General features: G+C 41.2%; 1 protein-coding gene across 1 annotated transcript; it reads left to right on the top strand.

Moving 5' to 3' along the window:
• The first annotated feature begins 1147 nt into the window (after window positions 1-1147).
• On the top strand, window positions 1148-11072 carry exosc10 (exosome component 10). The gene is made up of 25 exons (XM_085781663.1): window positions 1148-1292; window positions 2053-2189; window positions 2654-2777; window positions 2868-2972; window positions 3450-3609; window positions 3712-3820; window positions 3896-3971; window positions 4055-4165; window positions 4297-4440; window positions 5408-5598; window positions 5763-5919; window positions 6093-6241; window positions 6424-6474; window positions 6582-6693; window positions 6802-6849; window positions 6966-7041; window positions 7126-7238; window positions 7326-7418; window positions 7509-7577; window positions 7660-7765; window positions 7846-7919; window positions 10230-10410; window positions 10532-10596; window positions 10682-10758; window positions 10843-11072. The coding sequence occupies exons 1-25, from the start codon at window positions 1170-1172 to the stop codon at window positions 10871-10873; spliced, it is 2682 nt and encodes an 893-aa protein (XP_085637789.1). The 5' UTR covers window positions 1148-1169; the 3' UTR covers window positions 10874-11072.
• The last annotated feature ends 1915 nt before the right edge of the window (window positions 11073-12987 follow it).

Below are 12987 nucleotides of genomic sequence, written 5' to 3' on the forward strand. Positions count from 1 at the left end.
AAGTACATGTTGGCAAAGGCTTTTGCTGCATATTCTAATTGCTTTATAATAAGGACTTATTGCAGAGATTCAAATGATTTGAACACCAACATCACATGAACCTTAAAGAATGTATAGTCTGATACTACCACATCAAACAGTTGGCTTTGAGCTGCAGCCTTTGCAAACAGTAGCGACAGATTTCATTTCCTCGGATTATTAGAGCATGTATTTGCTGAACTTCAGATACTTCCCACTAAAACAAGAGAATGACATGGAAAGCTACTGTGAAATATTGATTGAGCCAGTGTTGCAGAGATGCTTTTAAGATAATAAGAGGGAGAGGACCCTGTGAAGAGATCAATAGGAAAGGGAAGTGAAGAAAAGAGAGGTTTCTCCCTACACACCACAGATCATCCATAATGAGCTGCTGTGTCAATACTTCGCCAATGCCTCTTAACATGTTATTGACCACTGGATCACAGCTTACTTCTTTTCCACTAGACACCAAGGGATAGGGATGTTCACGTTTTAGATATGCCCACAGTATGACTTAATATGTTGAAAACAACGAGAGGGTTTGGGTTTCCGTGATGGTTTAGATAGCTTTTACAGAAAGATATGGTTAAGACGTGGCTTCTCCTTATACCCACCCTAAGGCAGTGCAAATACTGTATCTTTGCTGCTGCAAGATTGCAAATGTCAATACTGCCCCCTGTTGGTACCAGCATTATATTGCAACATGCAGGTCGTGCAGGGTGGGTGAGGCCATGCGTGGGATGGTGGGGTGCTGGTGGTGGTGGGGGTAGTCTACTCTGTGTATGTCTCTCGTATGCCTGCAGTGCCACTGCAATGAATGGGTGTACTGGAAAATGACAAGATATACTATGGAGTCTTGGATCTTGGTTATAGTCAACACAACAGGGAGACAGCACAAGTGTAGAATATCTCAGACACCCCAAAGAAAAAAATACAAATACAAAAATTATAACATTTTATAATGTTTTATAGTTTAGCGATGTTTTCGATACGGCCTCAATAAATTAAAGAATGAACAGTGCTGCTGCGGAGGCGCCTGTAGCCTCCTCCAGGTCGTTAGGCGGCGCTGTCTCCGCCCCAGCGTCGGGAGAAAACGTCGAGGAAAGCGGCTGCTTCCTGTGGCTCACATGTACACAGCACCAGCCGAAACCATGGCTGCTTCAGTGAGTAAAGGCTCTTCAAAGAGCGGCTCTAAAGACAAAAATGCAGGCAGCGACGAAGAGGAGCAACCCGAACTGTGTCCAGGTTTTAAAGACGTGGACGCCTTCGTCAAAGTGAGTCAACTAAACCCAGCTGGACGTAAAAGTGTTCGTTGAGTCCGGACTTGAAGTCAGTCTCATCCCTGCAACGTGGAGGAGCTTGTTGGCTACGAGCTGGACTCACGTTATAAGTTCAGTGTTGATGGGAAAGATTTGTAGCCTGTCGACATTCATGTGTTTTACACCAACACCAATTCACCTCGGTGTGTTGGCTAATTAGCTTGAAATCACACCTGTTTGGGCCAATGTTTATTTCACGTGGGACTTGAAGCACATTAGCATATTTGACGGAAGTGTCAAGTTTATCATTTAATTAGTGTTGAATTAAAAATGTTCACTTTTTAAAAAAAAAGAACAGTCACAAAACTCAAAGCAAATTAACTTAGCTAGCTAAAGTGATGGCTATAAAAATGGAGCAATATACAAATATGAGAGGTAGGCAACAGCAGGTATGTGGTGCTTGTACAGGATTCATGTCCATGTGGCACTGCATTTGAAGAAACATCTTGTTTTTGAAACCACAACATGACATTTTTTTTATTTTATGTTTCTTGTATTTTTGGTTGTGTAACAGCACTTGTCAGAGGTGACTGTCAGAGACATGGATACTGATATTCACACTGTGATACCTGCTTATACTGAGAATATTATAAGAACACATACCTATATCCTATATAATGTTGCCTATGAATGCAGTGTTGCCACCACACTACTTGTGATCACAGAAACACATTTACAAATGGTACTGACTGCCCTGCCTGTCCCTTCTCTGCAGTATGGACTCGGTGCTGTGTTATCAGCCACCAAAGCATCCGCCAGCTTGCCCCAAGCCGGAGATGAGTATGATTTCTATCGGAGCTTCCCGGGCTTCCAGGAGTTCTGTGAAAGTCAAGGAGATAAGCTCCTGCACTGGTGAGTACATGTTGTGCTGCAGCGTTCCTTCTAAATTGAGGCTCAGGTCAGACTTTCATCTCTCAGCCAATATTTACTCCACCTACTGCTGCAACCCATGAATTCACTTATTCTCCACCCTCATGTTTTGTTATAGCTGTAAGCCTTTGCCATGCATGTAATATACTGTAGTATAATATCCTGAGTCTGAACATTGAGGAAATTCTGAGTTGTACTCTCTCTAGATGCATTTACAGAGGCTGATTGCTTGTTTCACTAAAAGCATCACATCCTGTTTCATTGCCGTGTGTGAAGGTAGTTTTACTGAGCTGAAGGAGGCTTGACTGAGCCTTGGACTGTTGCCTCGTGTGAATGTGTATGAATGATCATGGTGGTGGTCGGAGGGGCCGTTTGGCGCACATTGGCAGCCATTTATTTCAGTGAAATAAATCCATTCTTTTCTTTTCCCTGTTTTCTTGTGTTAGCATGAGTCAGATCATGCAGCACCACGGCTGCAGATCACAATTGCGAGACCGGAACAAGCTGACAGGGCTGGAGGAGAGATTTGACCTGGTCGTTGACTCCAACGATGTCATCCTTGAGAGAGCGGTACGACCTCTGGCTCTGGTGGTTTCTGGGGGCGTCTCTTCGTGCGAAAGTCTTTGCAAAGGAATCAAGCTCTTGTGTCTGTCTTTCCAGGGGATTCTTCTTGATGAAGCCGACGGGGTGAACAGGAGCCAACAGCCTGTCATGCCTGCAGGGTTTCAGCCCCCCAAGATTGTCGTTTCCAGCTGGAATCGCAAGGTTGGCAAATTAACCTCGTACTGTAGCTCCTCTACTGCAGATCCCAGTGTGTGTTCTCAGCTGCGTTGGAGCGGAGACATGCATTTTTTATTTTTAATGATGTTTTGGAAGCACTTGGATATTCATAGTGGAATGTCACAATAACTTGTACTTTGGTTGTGATTTTTTTGTTTTGTTCCCTTGACACTGACAAAGTCACCATAATATAATGTTCTGTTTGGCACTGCAACAACGCCATGTTGATGTAAAGGGATATTTTGTGTTTGAGGCAGAACATTGGGGACAAGTTATAGACCACCAATGAAAGGGGGAGGCATCACAGACAAAATATGAGCAGCTCAGAGACAGGCCTCTCAGGATAATATCGACAGCATATTTTGTATATATCAATGTGATGGGACCAACTCCCAAACTTCTGGTCTTGTGACATCTCTGGGTGCTTCAGACCTTCTGGTAAACTAAACATTTGTTGTTCAGGGTTCAGGCTCTGGCAGTCGCGCTGAGACGTTCCGGCTGCTCCATGCCAAGAACATTGTGAGGCCTCAGCTGAAATTCAAGGAAAAAGTTGACAACAGCAACACCCCATTTGTCCCCAAGATCTTCATCAAGCCCAATGCAATGAAGTCTCTTCCTTCTTGTAAGACATAATGTTTTTTCCTCTCTGCTTTTCTTCTAACATTTATTTAAATTTTAACTCTTAAACATCTGTAACATTTTCCTCTCTTCCTTCCAACCATAGATTTCACAAACAAACAAATCCGTAAAGAAAGACCTGAGGACCTTGATGTCCCAGCTGCCCTGGCTGACTTCATTCACCAGCAGAGAACTCAGGAGCATGTTGAAGACATGTAAGACTAATGATTACATCTTGTGTCTTCATATCTTTCGTTCTTCATCTAAAATAAAAATTGTGATCCATGTAGGTTTGCACATCCATACCAATACGAACTGGACCATCTGACAACACCAGAAAGCCTTCTGTCAAAGCCAGAACCACAGGCAAGTTAGAGTGATGCCATACTTTGACCCCCTTAAGGTTCAGAAGGCCTCTATCTAAATTGTTTTGTGTGGATTATTTTTAGATGTACAAACCACTGGCTGAGACCACCTGCTCCTTCATTGATACTCTGGAAGATCTGGTGGCTCTGAATGAGAAGCTGTGCAGATTGTCTGAATTTGCTGTGGACCTCGAGGTACAAAGATCATATATGTGATTAGGTGCCAAACAAGATATAAGTTCAAATTTTATGTCAGGAAGTATCATGCATTCTGGTCAGTTTTGTTATATGCACACATTTTGTTGACAGTCTGTTCTCTGTCTCAGCACCATTCCTACAGGAGCTTTCTGGGCATCACCTGCCTGATGCAGATTTCCACCAGAGAGGAGGACTTCATCATCGACACCTTGGAGCTCCGCGGTGAGATGTACGTCCTGAACGAGGCGTTCACTGATCCAGCTATTATCAAGGTAGGAAGCACTGCATAAGTTGTTTGTCCCTGTATAATTTTTTATGACTATAACAACCTAGAATAAAAATGGGGTTACATGGCTCATTAGAGTTGTTTGCAAAATGGACAACTGAAAGGCTGCGTGGCTGCACTGCATTTCTTTTCTTGTGCGAGCAAAGTTATTCACCAGCTTCATCATCTGTGGATGTGAAATCGGATGAGGTAGCGTCTCTGCTCTACACAGCTTCACAGCAGAATGCAAAGACTATTCACACTTGACCTCTAAAATAAATGTGAAATAAATGAAAAAATCTCCATAGATCTTGCAGAGTTACCTACAGGGGCAACCACTGGACCAACAGAACATACAGTTATTGTTGTTTCACAGTGCAGTGAACAGTTGGTTTAAAGAAAACCTGTTCGCTGGCTCTTTATAAAGCCCCGTCTAGTTGTGTTATCATATCCTCAAATTTTAGCAATGAAAACTGCTTTAAAATGCCCTCAAGGGAACGTATTTATTTTTTAAGCAGCTGTAATTGAAGATGGCCCAGACTGCTCAGATGCTACGAGTTTGTATAGCAGTCTCAGCGTCTTCATTTAACATTAGACAAGACCCTGGAGAAGAAAATCTCCCAAGTTTGTGAAGATTTATTTTGGCAACTATGAGTCTAAATTTCTTCGAGGCGTCTCAGAGTCTCATTGTCTTCAAACATGTTTAATGAAGTTGGCGTGTGTCCTGTGGTGCGTGGGAGCCACCATGACTCACACTGTAGGGCACCTGTGACAAAGTGTTTATGCGTGGGATTGAACTACAGAAAGATGCTGTGAAAATAAGCCAAATGAAAAAATGCCACATGGGGTGTCCCCAGTTTTTGATATTTTTTATTTGAAACGTTTTCTTCATCTGAGCAGTAAATGTTTTAATAAGCCAGTGCCTCGTTAGATTTAGCTTTCAGCAGAATGTGCTCTCTTTTTTTCGTGCTCAGGTGTTTCATGGCGCTGACTCTGACATCGAGTGGCTCCAGAGAGACTTCGGCTTGTACGTCGTCAACCTTTTTGACACGCATCAGGCCAGCCGAGCTTTGAACCTGGCCAGACATTCCCTCGACCACCTGCTCAAACACTTCTGCAACGTGGACTCAGACAAACGCTACCAGCTGGCTGACTGGAGGATTCGGTACAGATATGACTAGACTATTTGATGCTTAATCATATTTGCATATCTGTGGCTGAGAGTTCCTTTTTAACAGGAAAATTCGCCGCTGTGTGTGATATTTGTCTTAAAATAAGTAGCGATATTATTTGTTGAAATAAAAATTGTCCCGTATGTTGGCTTCGTAGCCCCTTGCCAGAAGAGATGGTGCAGTACGCCCGGTCCGACACACACTACCTCCTTTATATCTACGACTGTGTGAGGGCGCAGCTCTTTGACACGAACCACGGGCAGACCGGCCTGTTGCAGTGTGTCTGGAACAAGAGCAAGGATATTTCCCTAAAGGTATCCACTAATCTCACTTCTTACACAACCAAGATTAAACTGACAACTCCTATGCCACTATTCTCACACAGTTTCTTTATTGCTTTCATATTTTTGAATTTCCACACTGTAATATCCCACATTTTCTGACATTTGTCATGATTCATCGTGTGCCCCTTGCCCCTTCCATACAGAAATATTCGAAGCCTATATTCACAGAGGAGTCGTATCTGGAGCTGCAGAGGAAGCAGAAAAGGTCTTTTAACACCCAGCAGCTCACTGCCTTCAGACTGCTGTTTGCCTGGAGGGACAAGCTGGCCAGGCAGGAAGATGAAAGCACCGGGTAGGCTGTTTGGAAATGGATGGACTTGCTGTTCTGGACACCTGCTCGAGCTGGTTTCCTGTATTTATAGTATTCAACCAGCCAGAAAATAAATTTATGTCACCTCCCAGCTTTTGGAAGAATTCATAGGCTTCCCACATCTTCCTTAACATGTTCTGATGTAGTTTTATTTCTGTGTTTAGATATGCCCTGCCCACTCATATGATGATCAAGATATCCGAAGAGCTGCCCAAGTAAGATGATTAGACTCTCCACTTAACTTTTCATTCATTTTTAATGCTAATGTTCTTTCAGTGTTTTTATTCATAACCCCCAGCACAGTTTGTCTTTATTTACTCAGAGAGCCTCAGGGCATCATTGCTTGCTGTAACCCCGTACCGCCACTGGTGAGGCAGCAGGTCAATGAGCTCCATTTGTTAGTGCAGCAAGCAAGAGAAATGCCTCTCCTCAAGGTGAGTAAAGATGGCTGTCAGCCGTGGGTATATGATGTGTATTGTCTTTAAGTTACTTGTCACTGAAGGCATCTGTTCATTCGTCTTGTTTGCCGGCACTTTACACAGGCTGAGATTGCAACTCAGAAGAACAAGGGGCTCACACCCATAAAGAAGGTTGGTTACAAACTGATTAAAAAGATTGATTTTTTTTTTCCTTCTATTTTTTTGCGTTCAGTTTTTGTTGATTGTGCACTGTGTTAAAATAAATGTGATCTCATATCATTTTCCAGCCAGAGGTCACATTGTTTGGTCCTCATGACACCTCCAAGGTCTCTGTAAGCGATCTCCCCCACTTTTCTCCTGATGGTAAGGTTGGACACATGTAGGCCAACACGTCGAGCATTATCCTGATTGATTTAAAACATTTTATAACCCATTATGTAATTTCAGAACTGCCTGTCAAACAAGGAGTGCTGTTCTCTGCTGAAGATGAGCACAAAATGGATGTTGATGCACAGAAATTGAGTGGTCTCACAGCGCTCCCCAAAATCACACTGTTCGAGGTAGAGATCAACATTTAGTTTATTTAATTCAGCCTGTTGATCTGTGCATTAGTGTCTGACTAACATGGATTCTGCTTCTTTGAAAAGGAGCTGGAAACAAAGAACAACCAAGAGTCCCTTTCTGTTGCTCACATGAAAGCCAGACGTATCATTGAGTCCTTTGAAAACCCTTTCAGAATGGTAAGAGAAGACCTGTGACTCATCTTCAGTGTTATTTGTATTTTATTTAACCAGACACAGTATTTCAATATCTTCTTTTGGGATTTTTAGTATCTACCCCCCATTGATGTGCACATCAACAAGAATGCCAAATTTGACCCATCTTCAAAAATATTTGAGGTAATCAAACAGCATTATATTTTCATACAGGTCCACATTTATTAGTTTGGTTGTTGATCAATGTGCCATCTTATATTTATAGATTAGTAAAAGATGGAAACTGCAGAGTATTGAACAGCAGCAGCAGGAGTTGGAGGCAAAGAGGAAAGCCAAGGAGCAAGCAAAGGAACAGGCAAAGAAAGTGGCAGGTAATGAAGTTGACCCTTATCTGAATTTGCACTTTTAGAAAGTCATGCTCCTCACCAAATATGAATGCTGATTTCCACAGAGGAAAGAAACAAGACTAAACAGAGCTACCAGGAGTCTCTCCAGAACGTTGCTACTGTTCGCCAGCAAGCAGCGGTGAGTCATTTTACTCTCTCATCTTTGCATTTCCTTTTTCCACCTCAGATGGGCCTTGCACTCTGTCAACTTCACTGTTGATGATGTCCCTGTTGGGGAAAGTACAAATCCTTGAGAAGCCCGAGTTACATTTACACAAGAGCCCGGCGCAGCACATTAAAGATGGAGCTTTAATAGCCAATCTAACCCTCTGCAATGCCCCCTATTTTCTTTAAGACGTAGATGGTATACACATGGTGACTCACTAGCTGGTGAACCACTGCTGCCACTCTGCAGCACCTAGGATGTTAGTGGCTTTTTAGTATTTATATCTGTCCCATGATGTGTCTGGGGAAGAGGAGCAGGCAGTTTGGGACCGGAGCATTAGAGAAATGTCCTCCACTTATCAAACGCTCTTCTTTCCTCCCGGGGAACAACAGTAGCTGCTTTTTGCTCAAAAGCCCACTTCTTGTTAGCCCCATCTCTCTGGAGGATTTGCTTGGCTCCCTCCTGCTGGGTCACTCATACACACTCTTGTTGCCATGTGGTGTGTCCTCTCTCTGTTTTAAAAGCTCAGTTACACAAAAATCCAGTACTTTATTTTTTGGAGAACTGGTCACCACCATTTGATCCGTGTTTCTACTCCTGCTGGTGGCACCACTTTCCCTCAGCCTTTCACTGTGTAAGCCTTGAGCCGTCAATCGCCAGAGCACACAGTCATGATATGCACCACAGTAATCCATTGTGTGATGATGGCTTAAGTGAGCATTGGTTTTTTCGGGCGCTCCCTGCTGAAACGGCTCCTTCAAATAAACATGTTGGCATGTATCATAGTCACAAGCGTTGGCACAAGCACTAGAAAGTCACACTCGTCAACCTGCCAACCGCGGGCAAATGTTGGCTGCGCAGGCTTACTGTCAGTTTCAGCCAGCACGCTGGCACTGAAGTTCTCCTGTCTGAGTTGAGTTTGTGAACAAGCTTTGTGGTTTTCCAAAGTATATTCTGCACTGATGTTATGATTGATAACAAGAAGGGCGTGTGCTGCGATCCGCCGCCATCATCTGTTTGATATATTAATTGGTCTTCTTCATGTCAATGAAAACCACTGACATTCTCAAACTCAAAAATAAGGATGAAAAATTCCTACTCCCATTGAAGAAAATGTCACAAAGGTGTAACATCTGAGGTTGCACTGGTGTTGTCAATTACACCTGCTGTGATGGTCCAGTAGTTATATAATGTGAAGCCATGCAGAAAGCTGTTCCTCACACACTAAATAACTGACGCTCTTAAGAACAGTCACAACAAGATGGTCAGATGAGACCCTACATTTATTTATTAAAATAAATGTAAAAAAAAAAATCAATAAAAAATTCTGGGACATTGGCATCAGACTTCAAACTGCTCATCTGCAGGTTTCTGAGCTATAATCACTGAGGTCAACAGTACAAGAGATGTGGCTGAAAGCACTTTATAAGAAAAAAAAAATCAAATGGTACAATAAAACATAGGTAAATGACAATGGCAAGACAGAATAGTGAAATGTGAGAGTATTACCGGTACTTAAAAACAAGATAAGTAGTTATATTTTCAGCTGTTTCAACCTCACTCTCATTGGATGTAATTTAATTTTGCTGGCTTTTACCTACACATAGCTTACACATACTTGGATCATACATTGTGGTGATTTTCACCTCAGTCTCATCTGGAAGACTGATCGTACGACGTCTGTGCACATCTGATGACACGTCAGTGTGGAGCAAAGTAAAACAAATTCAACCTGTAGGTGTTGGACATGTATTATATTGAACCTCATACTGTTAAAACATTTATGATTCAATATCATGTGGGCTTTAGACCAGCCTGTTATTGTGATCAACCCAAGCATCACACTGTACAATCAGCATTGAATGTTAGTGCTCACTAACATTCATAGGAACACATTTTTTTATTAACAAAATTTAAAAAAAGAAAACGCATCTTTTATTTCAACTCATAAGAAATAAGATTTAAACCCAAGTGTATTCTGGAGCTCTGAAGAAATACTGACTAAGTAGCAGCACAAGAAAACAAATTATATTGAGCATAGATGCTAGTTATTGTCAAACTGTTATAATTCCCTTAATTTCCTTGAAGACCTCCTTCAAGCTCTATAAATGCTTAATCGGCTTGAAAAATTAAACCCCAGATTATTAAAGAATATCCTAAAAGAGAGAGCCCGACCTGAATACTGGAACAGTCATCTAACACTGTTCATTAAACACTGAAGAATATCTTCATTAAAATGTTATTCTCAGCACAGAATGTAATGTTGTTGATCGATTTCATTAGGACGCCGCGAAAGGTGGTGGAAAGAAAAGGGAGAGGGTCGCTAGTGAGGTTGGAGAGTCGACTCCCAAACCGAGTAAGAAGCTGATGAAATCAGAAGAGAAGCCCCAGAAGACAGAACCACCCTCCCAGGACAGCTTCACTCCCTTCGACTACAGTCAGTCAGACCTCAAAGTCTTTGCTGGTAGGCATATGTGATCTTTTTTCATTCTTTTTTCATTCATCTCATTTGACAAACAGTTTTTTGCTCATTTACAATGAATTTAAATGAATTCAAGTCATTTTCACCTTCTTTGTATTTTCAGATACCAAAACTAAGGACAACACACAGTTTGACCCAAACCGACAAGGCCATGATTTTAGGAAAAAGGTATTGGTGAAGGTTTTATCATTCATTTGTTTACTGATGAGTATATATTTTGTTAGTGACTGACGACTTTAAATCTTTTGCCTAGAAAAATCCCAAAGGACAAAAATCAAACTTTGGAGCTGGAGGACGAAGTATGTCCTATCTGGCTGGAAAATCTGAAAGGTAAACTTACAAAATACAGTCAAAGAGTATTTTTCCTCTGCACCTTTCAGTATGTTAACTACCCCCTCTCTTTTTTCTCTACAGGGGATTCAGACATAACTGGCCCAAAAGATAAATTCTCTTTGATATTCCTTTCTGTCTCGTTTTAAAACGTTCTCCCTGCAGAAATAACGACTACCCGTTTGCCTTCCCACAAATGAAATTCAGTATTTCAGTGTTTTGTGAATTTCAAAGTGTATTTTTTCCCCTGTGCATCAGTTTGTAAATATGTGCAAGCACAGACCTCTTCATTAAAGACGATTTTAGAGGAAAAATCATTTGTCTTAATTTCAAGTCATACAGGGGACTGCATATGAAGGGTTAACCCCTGTTTGAAGAGTGACCATTGCACACACATGTGATGTGTGATGAATTGTCTGTCCCTGCTGCTATAACAACCTCATCTGGAGAAGGATTTGATGCCACTCAGTCCGTGCTCCAGTTTGTCTCAGAGAGAAAGAGCTGTGTGCAGACCCAGCCAAGTTTTTAGCTCCACACTCTGAGAACCATCTGAACATCATTTTGTGCCAGGGATCATTGTACACAGAGGGCCACCCCCAAAACCGTTCCCATGAGGAATTAGCATTAGGATTTGCATGAAAGGGAGATGCAGCCCAACTCACCTAACAGCCACAGTTAAACATGCGATTTAGAGGTGCTACCATAAGTACCTTTAGTCAGTTTCACACCAGTAACTTTATTTGTGTGTCACATTTAATGAAATCCAGGTCAAAAACACCTCATGTATAGGGAGGAATAAAAGAGAGTCAAGTGACAGTTTGCTAATTAAATTGCAAACAACTTATAAATAACTAAAATGTAAACTGTAGCACATTAAAACAAAAATGCAGCATAAAATCAGGGATTAGTGAGTCTTGTAAAACTTGCTGTAACTTTGCAGAGAATTGAATTATCACCCTGCTGCATGCGGTGATTAGATGGCTAAGTGCAATGATGACTGTCCAACAACTTACCATATGTCTTCTGCTGACTCCAGTCTGCACATAATCAGCACAGTGCCTGCTGTGTGAGCATTTACTCCAGTCCTCCATATCCAATTACAAATACAAGGATACTAATTCACCACCACACGTACCTTAATGACTGGCATTAAACGTTACCCATGCAAGCTGTGGTTTTGTTTCTTTAATCTTTCATACAGTATAAATAAAGACTGATTCAAATTATGTGGCTTCCCATTTTAAAGTCAAGTCTTTTTCTCATCTGTAAAAGAAAAATAAATCAACCCCCTTTAATTCTATAAATGATCAGAGTAAAATGCAAAGTGCAGACCATCAAATGCTTGGGATTAATGGGATTTCATTAAGTTGCACCAAATGAAAATAAAGATTAAGACAGGTTGTGTGTCCCATGAGTTCATCTGAAAACAAGGTAATGAAGCTTAGAGCAGGGCTCCTGCTGCAGCTAGTTCTGAGTTACAGGACAATAAAATAATATAGTTTGACCAATTGTGGTCTGTCACTGCAGGGATGTTTGATGAGGACAGCAGCTGTCCCCATCAAACATCTGGCCTCCTGCTCTTTAGCTCTATAGTCAAATAAAATGAACCTCTTTCAATTTAACTTTATTACATTATATTTTACATATTTATATTGTTTTACTGATGAGTGGGCATGAATTTAAATGTTGCACAGAATAATAAAATAAACAAAAACTTACTTAAGTAAAATAAAAAACGGATTCTAAACAACAACGCAACACAACTAAAATGTATAATGTATACATATTATTGACTTTCTATGAAAGAATCTGGGAGAGAAAATAAAAGAAACCTTATTTCTGGAGGGTTACATCAATTATATTTAGAAAGTGAGTTTTTCAAACTGTACGTATGTTAAATCTGCTATTAGGTGAAAGTGCACAACACTTCAAGTATTATTCTGAAGGTGTTATCTCAGGTTTGTTCACAGAAATAGTTTCTTTAATTTCCATTTTCACTCCTCCACACTCTGCTGTGGTGCTAGGACTGATTCACAGTGAACAGGTGAAAAGGTGCATTTTTTAAAATTTGTTTTTTTGGTTAAGCTACAATTATCAGAAGCGTGCGTCACTGTGTTGGTCAGTCCTGTGAGTTTCAAGCCACAGCAAGTTGTAAACATGTCCTAAAATAAAGGTGTTAATCTGCAAAAGTGTTTCTGTATTAAATATCCATGCCAATATTTTGTGAAT

The sequence above is a fragment of the Trachurus japonicus genome, chromosome 7 (assembly GCF_045865225.1).
Source record: "Trachurus japonicus isolate A0001 chromosome 7, Traja_1.0".
NCBI lineage: Eukaryota > Metazoa > Chordata > Actinopteri > Carangiformes > Carangidae > Trachurus > Trachurus japonicus.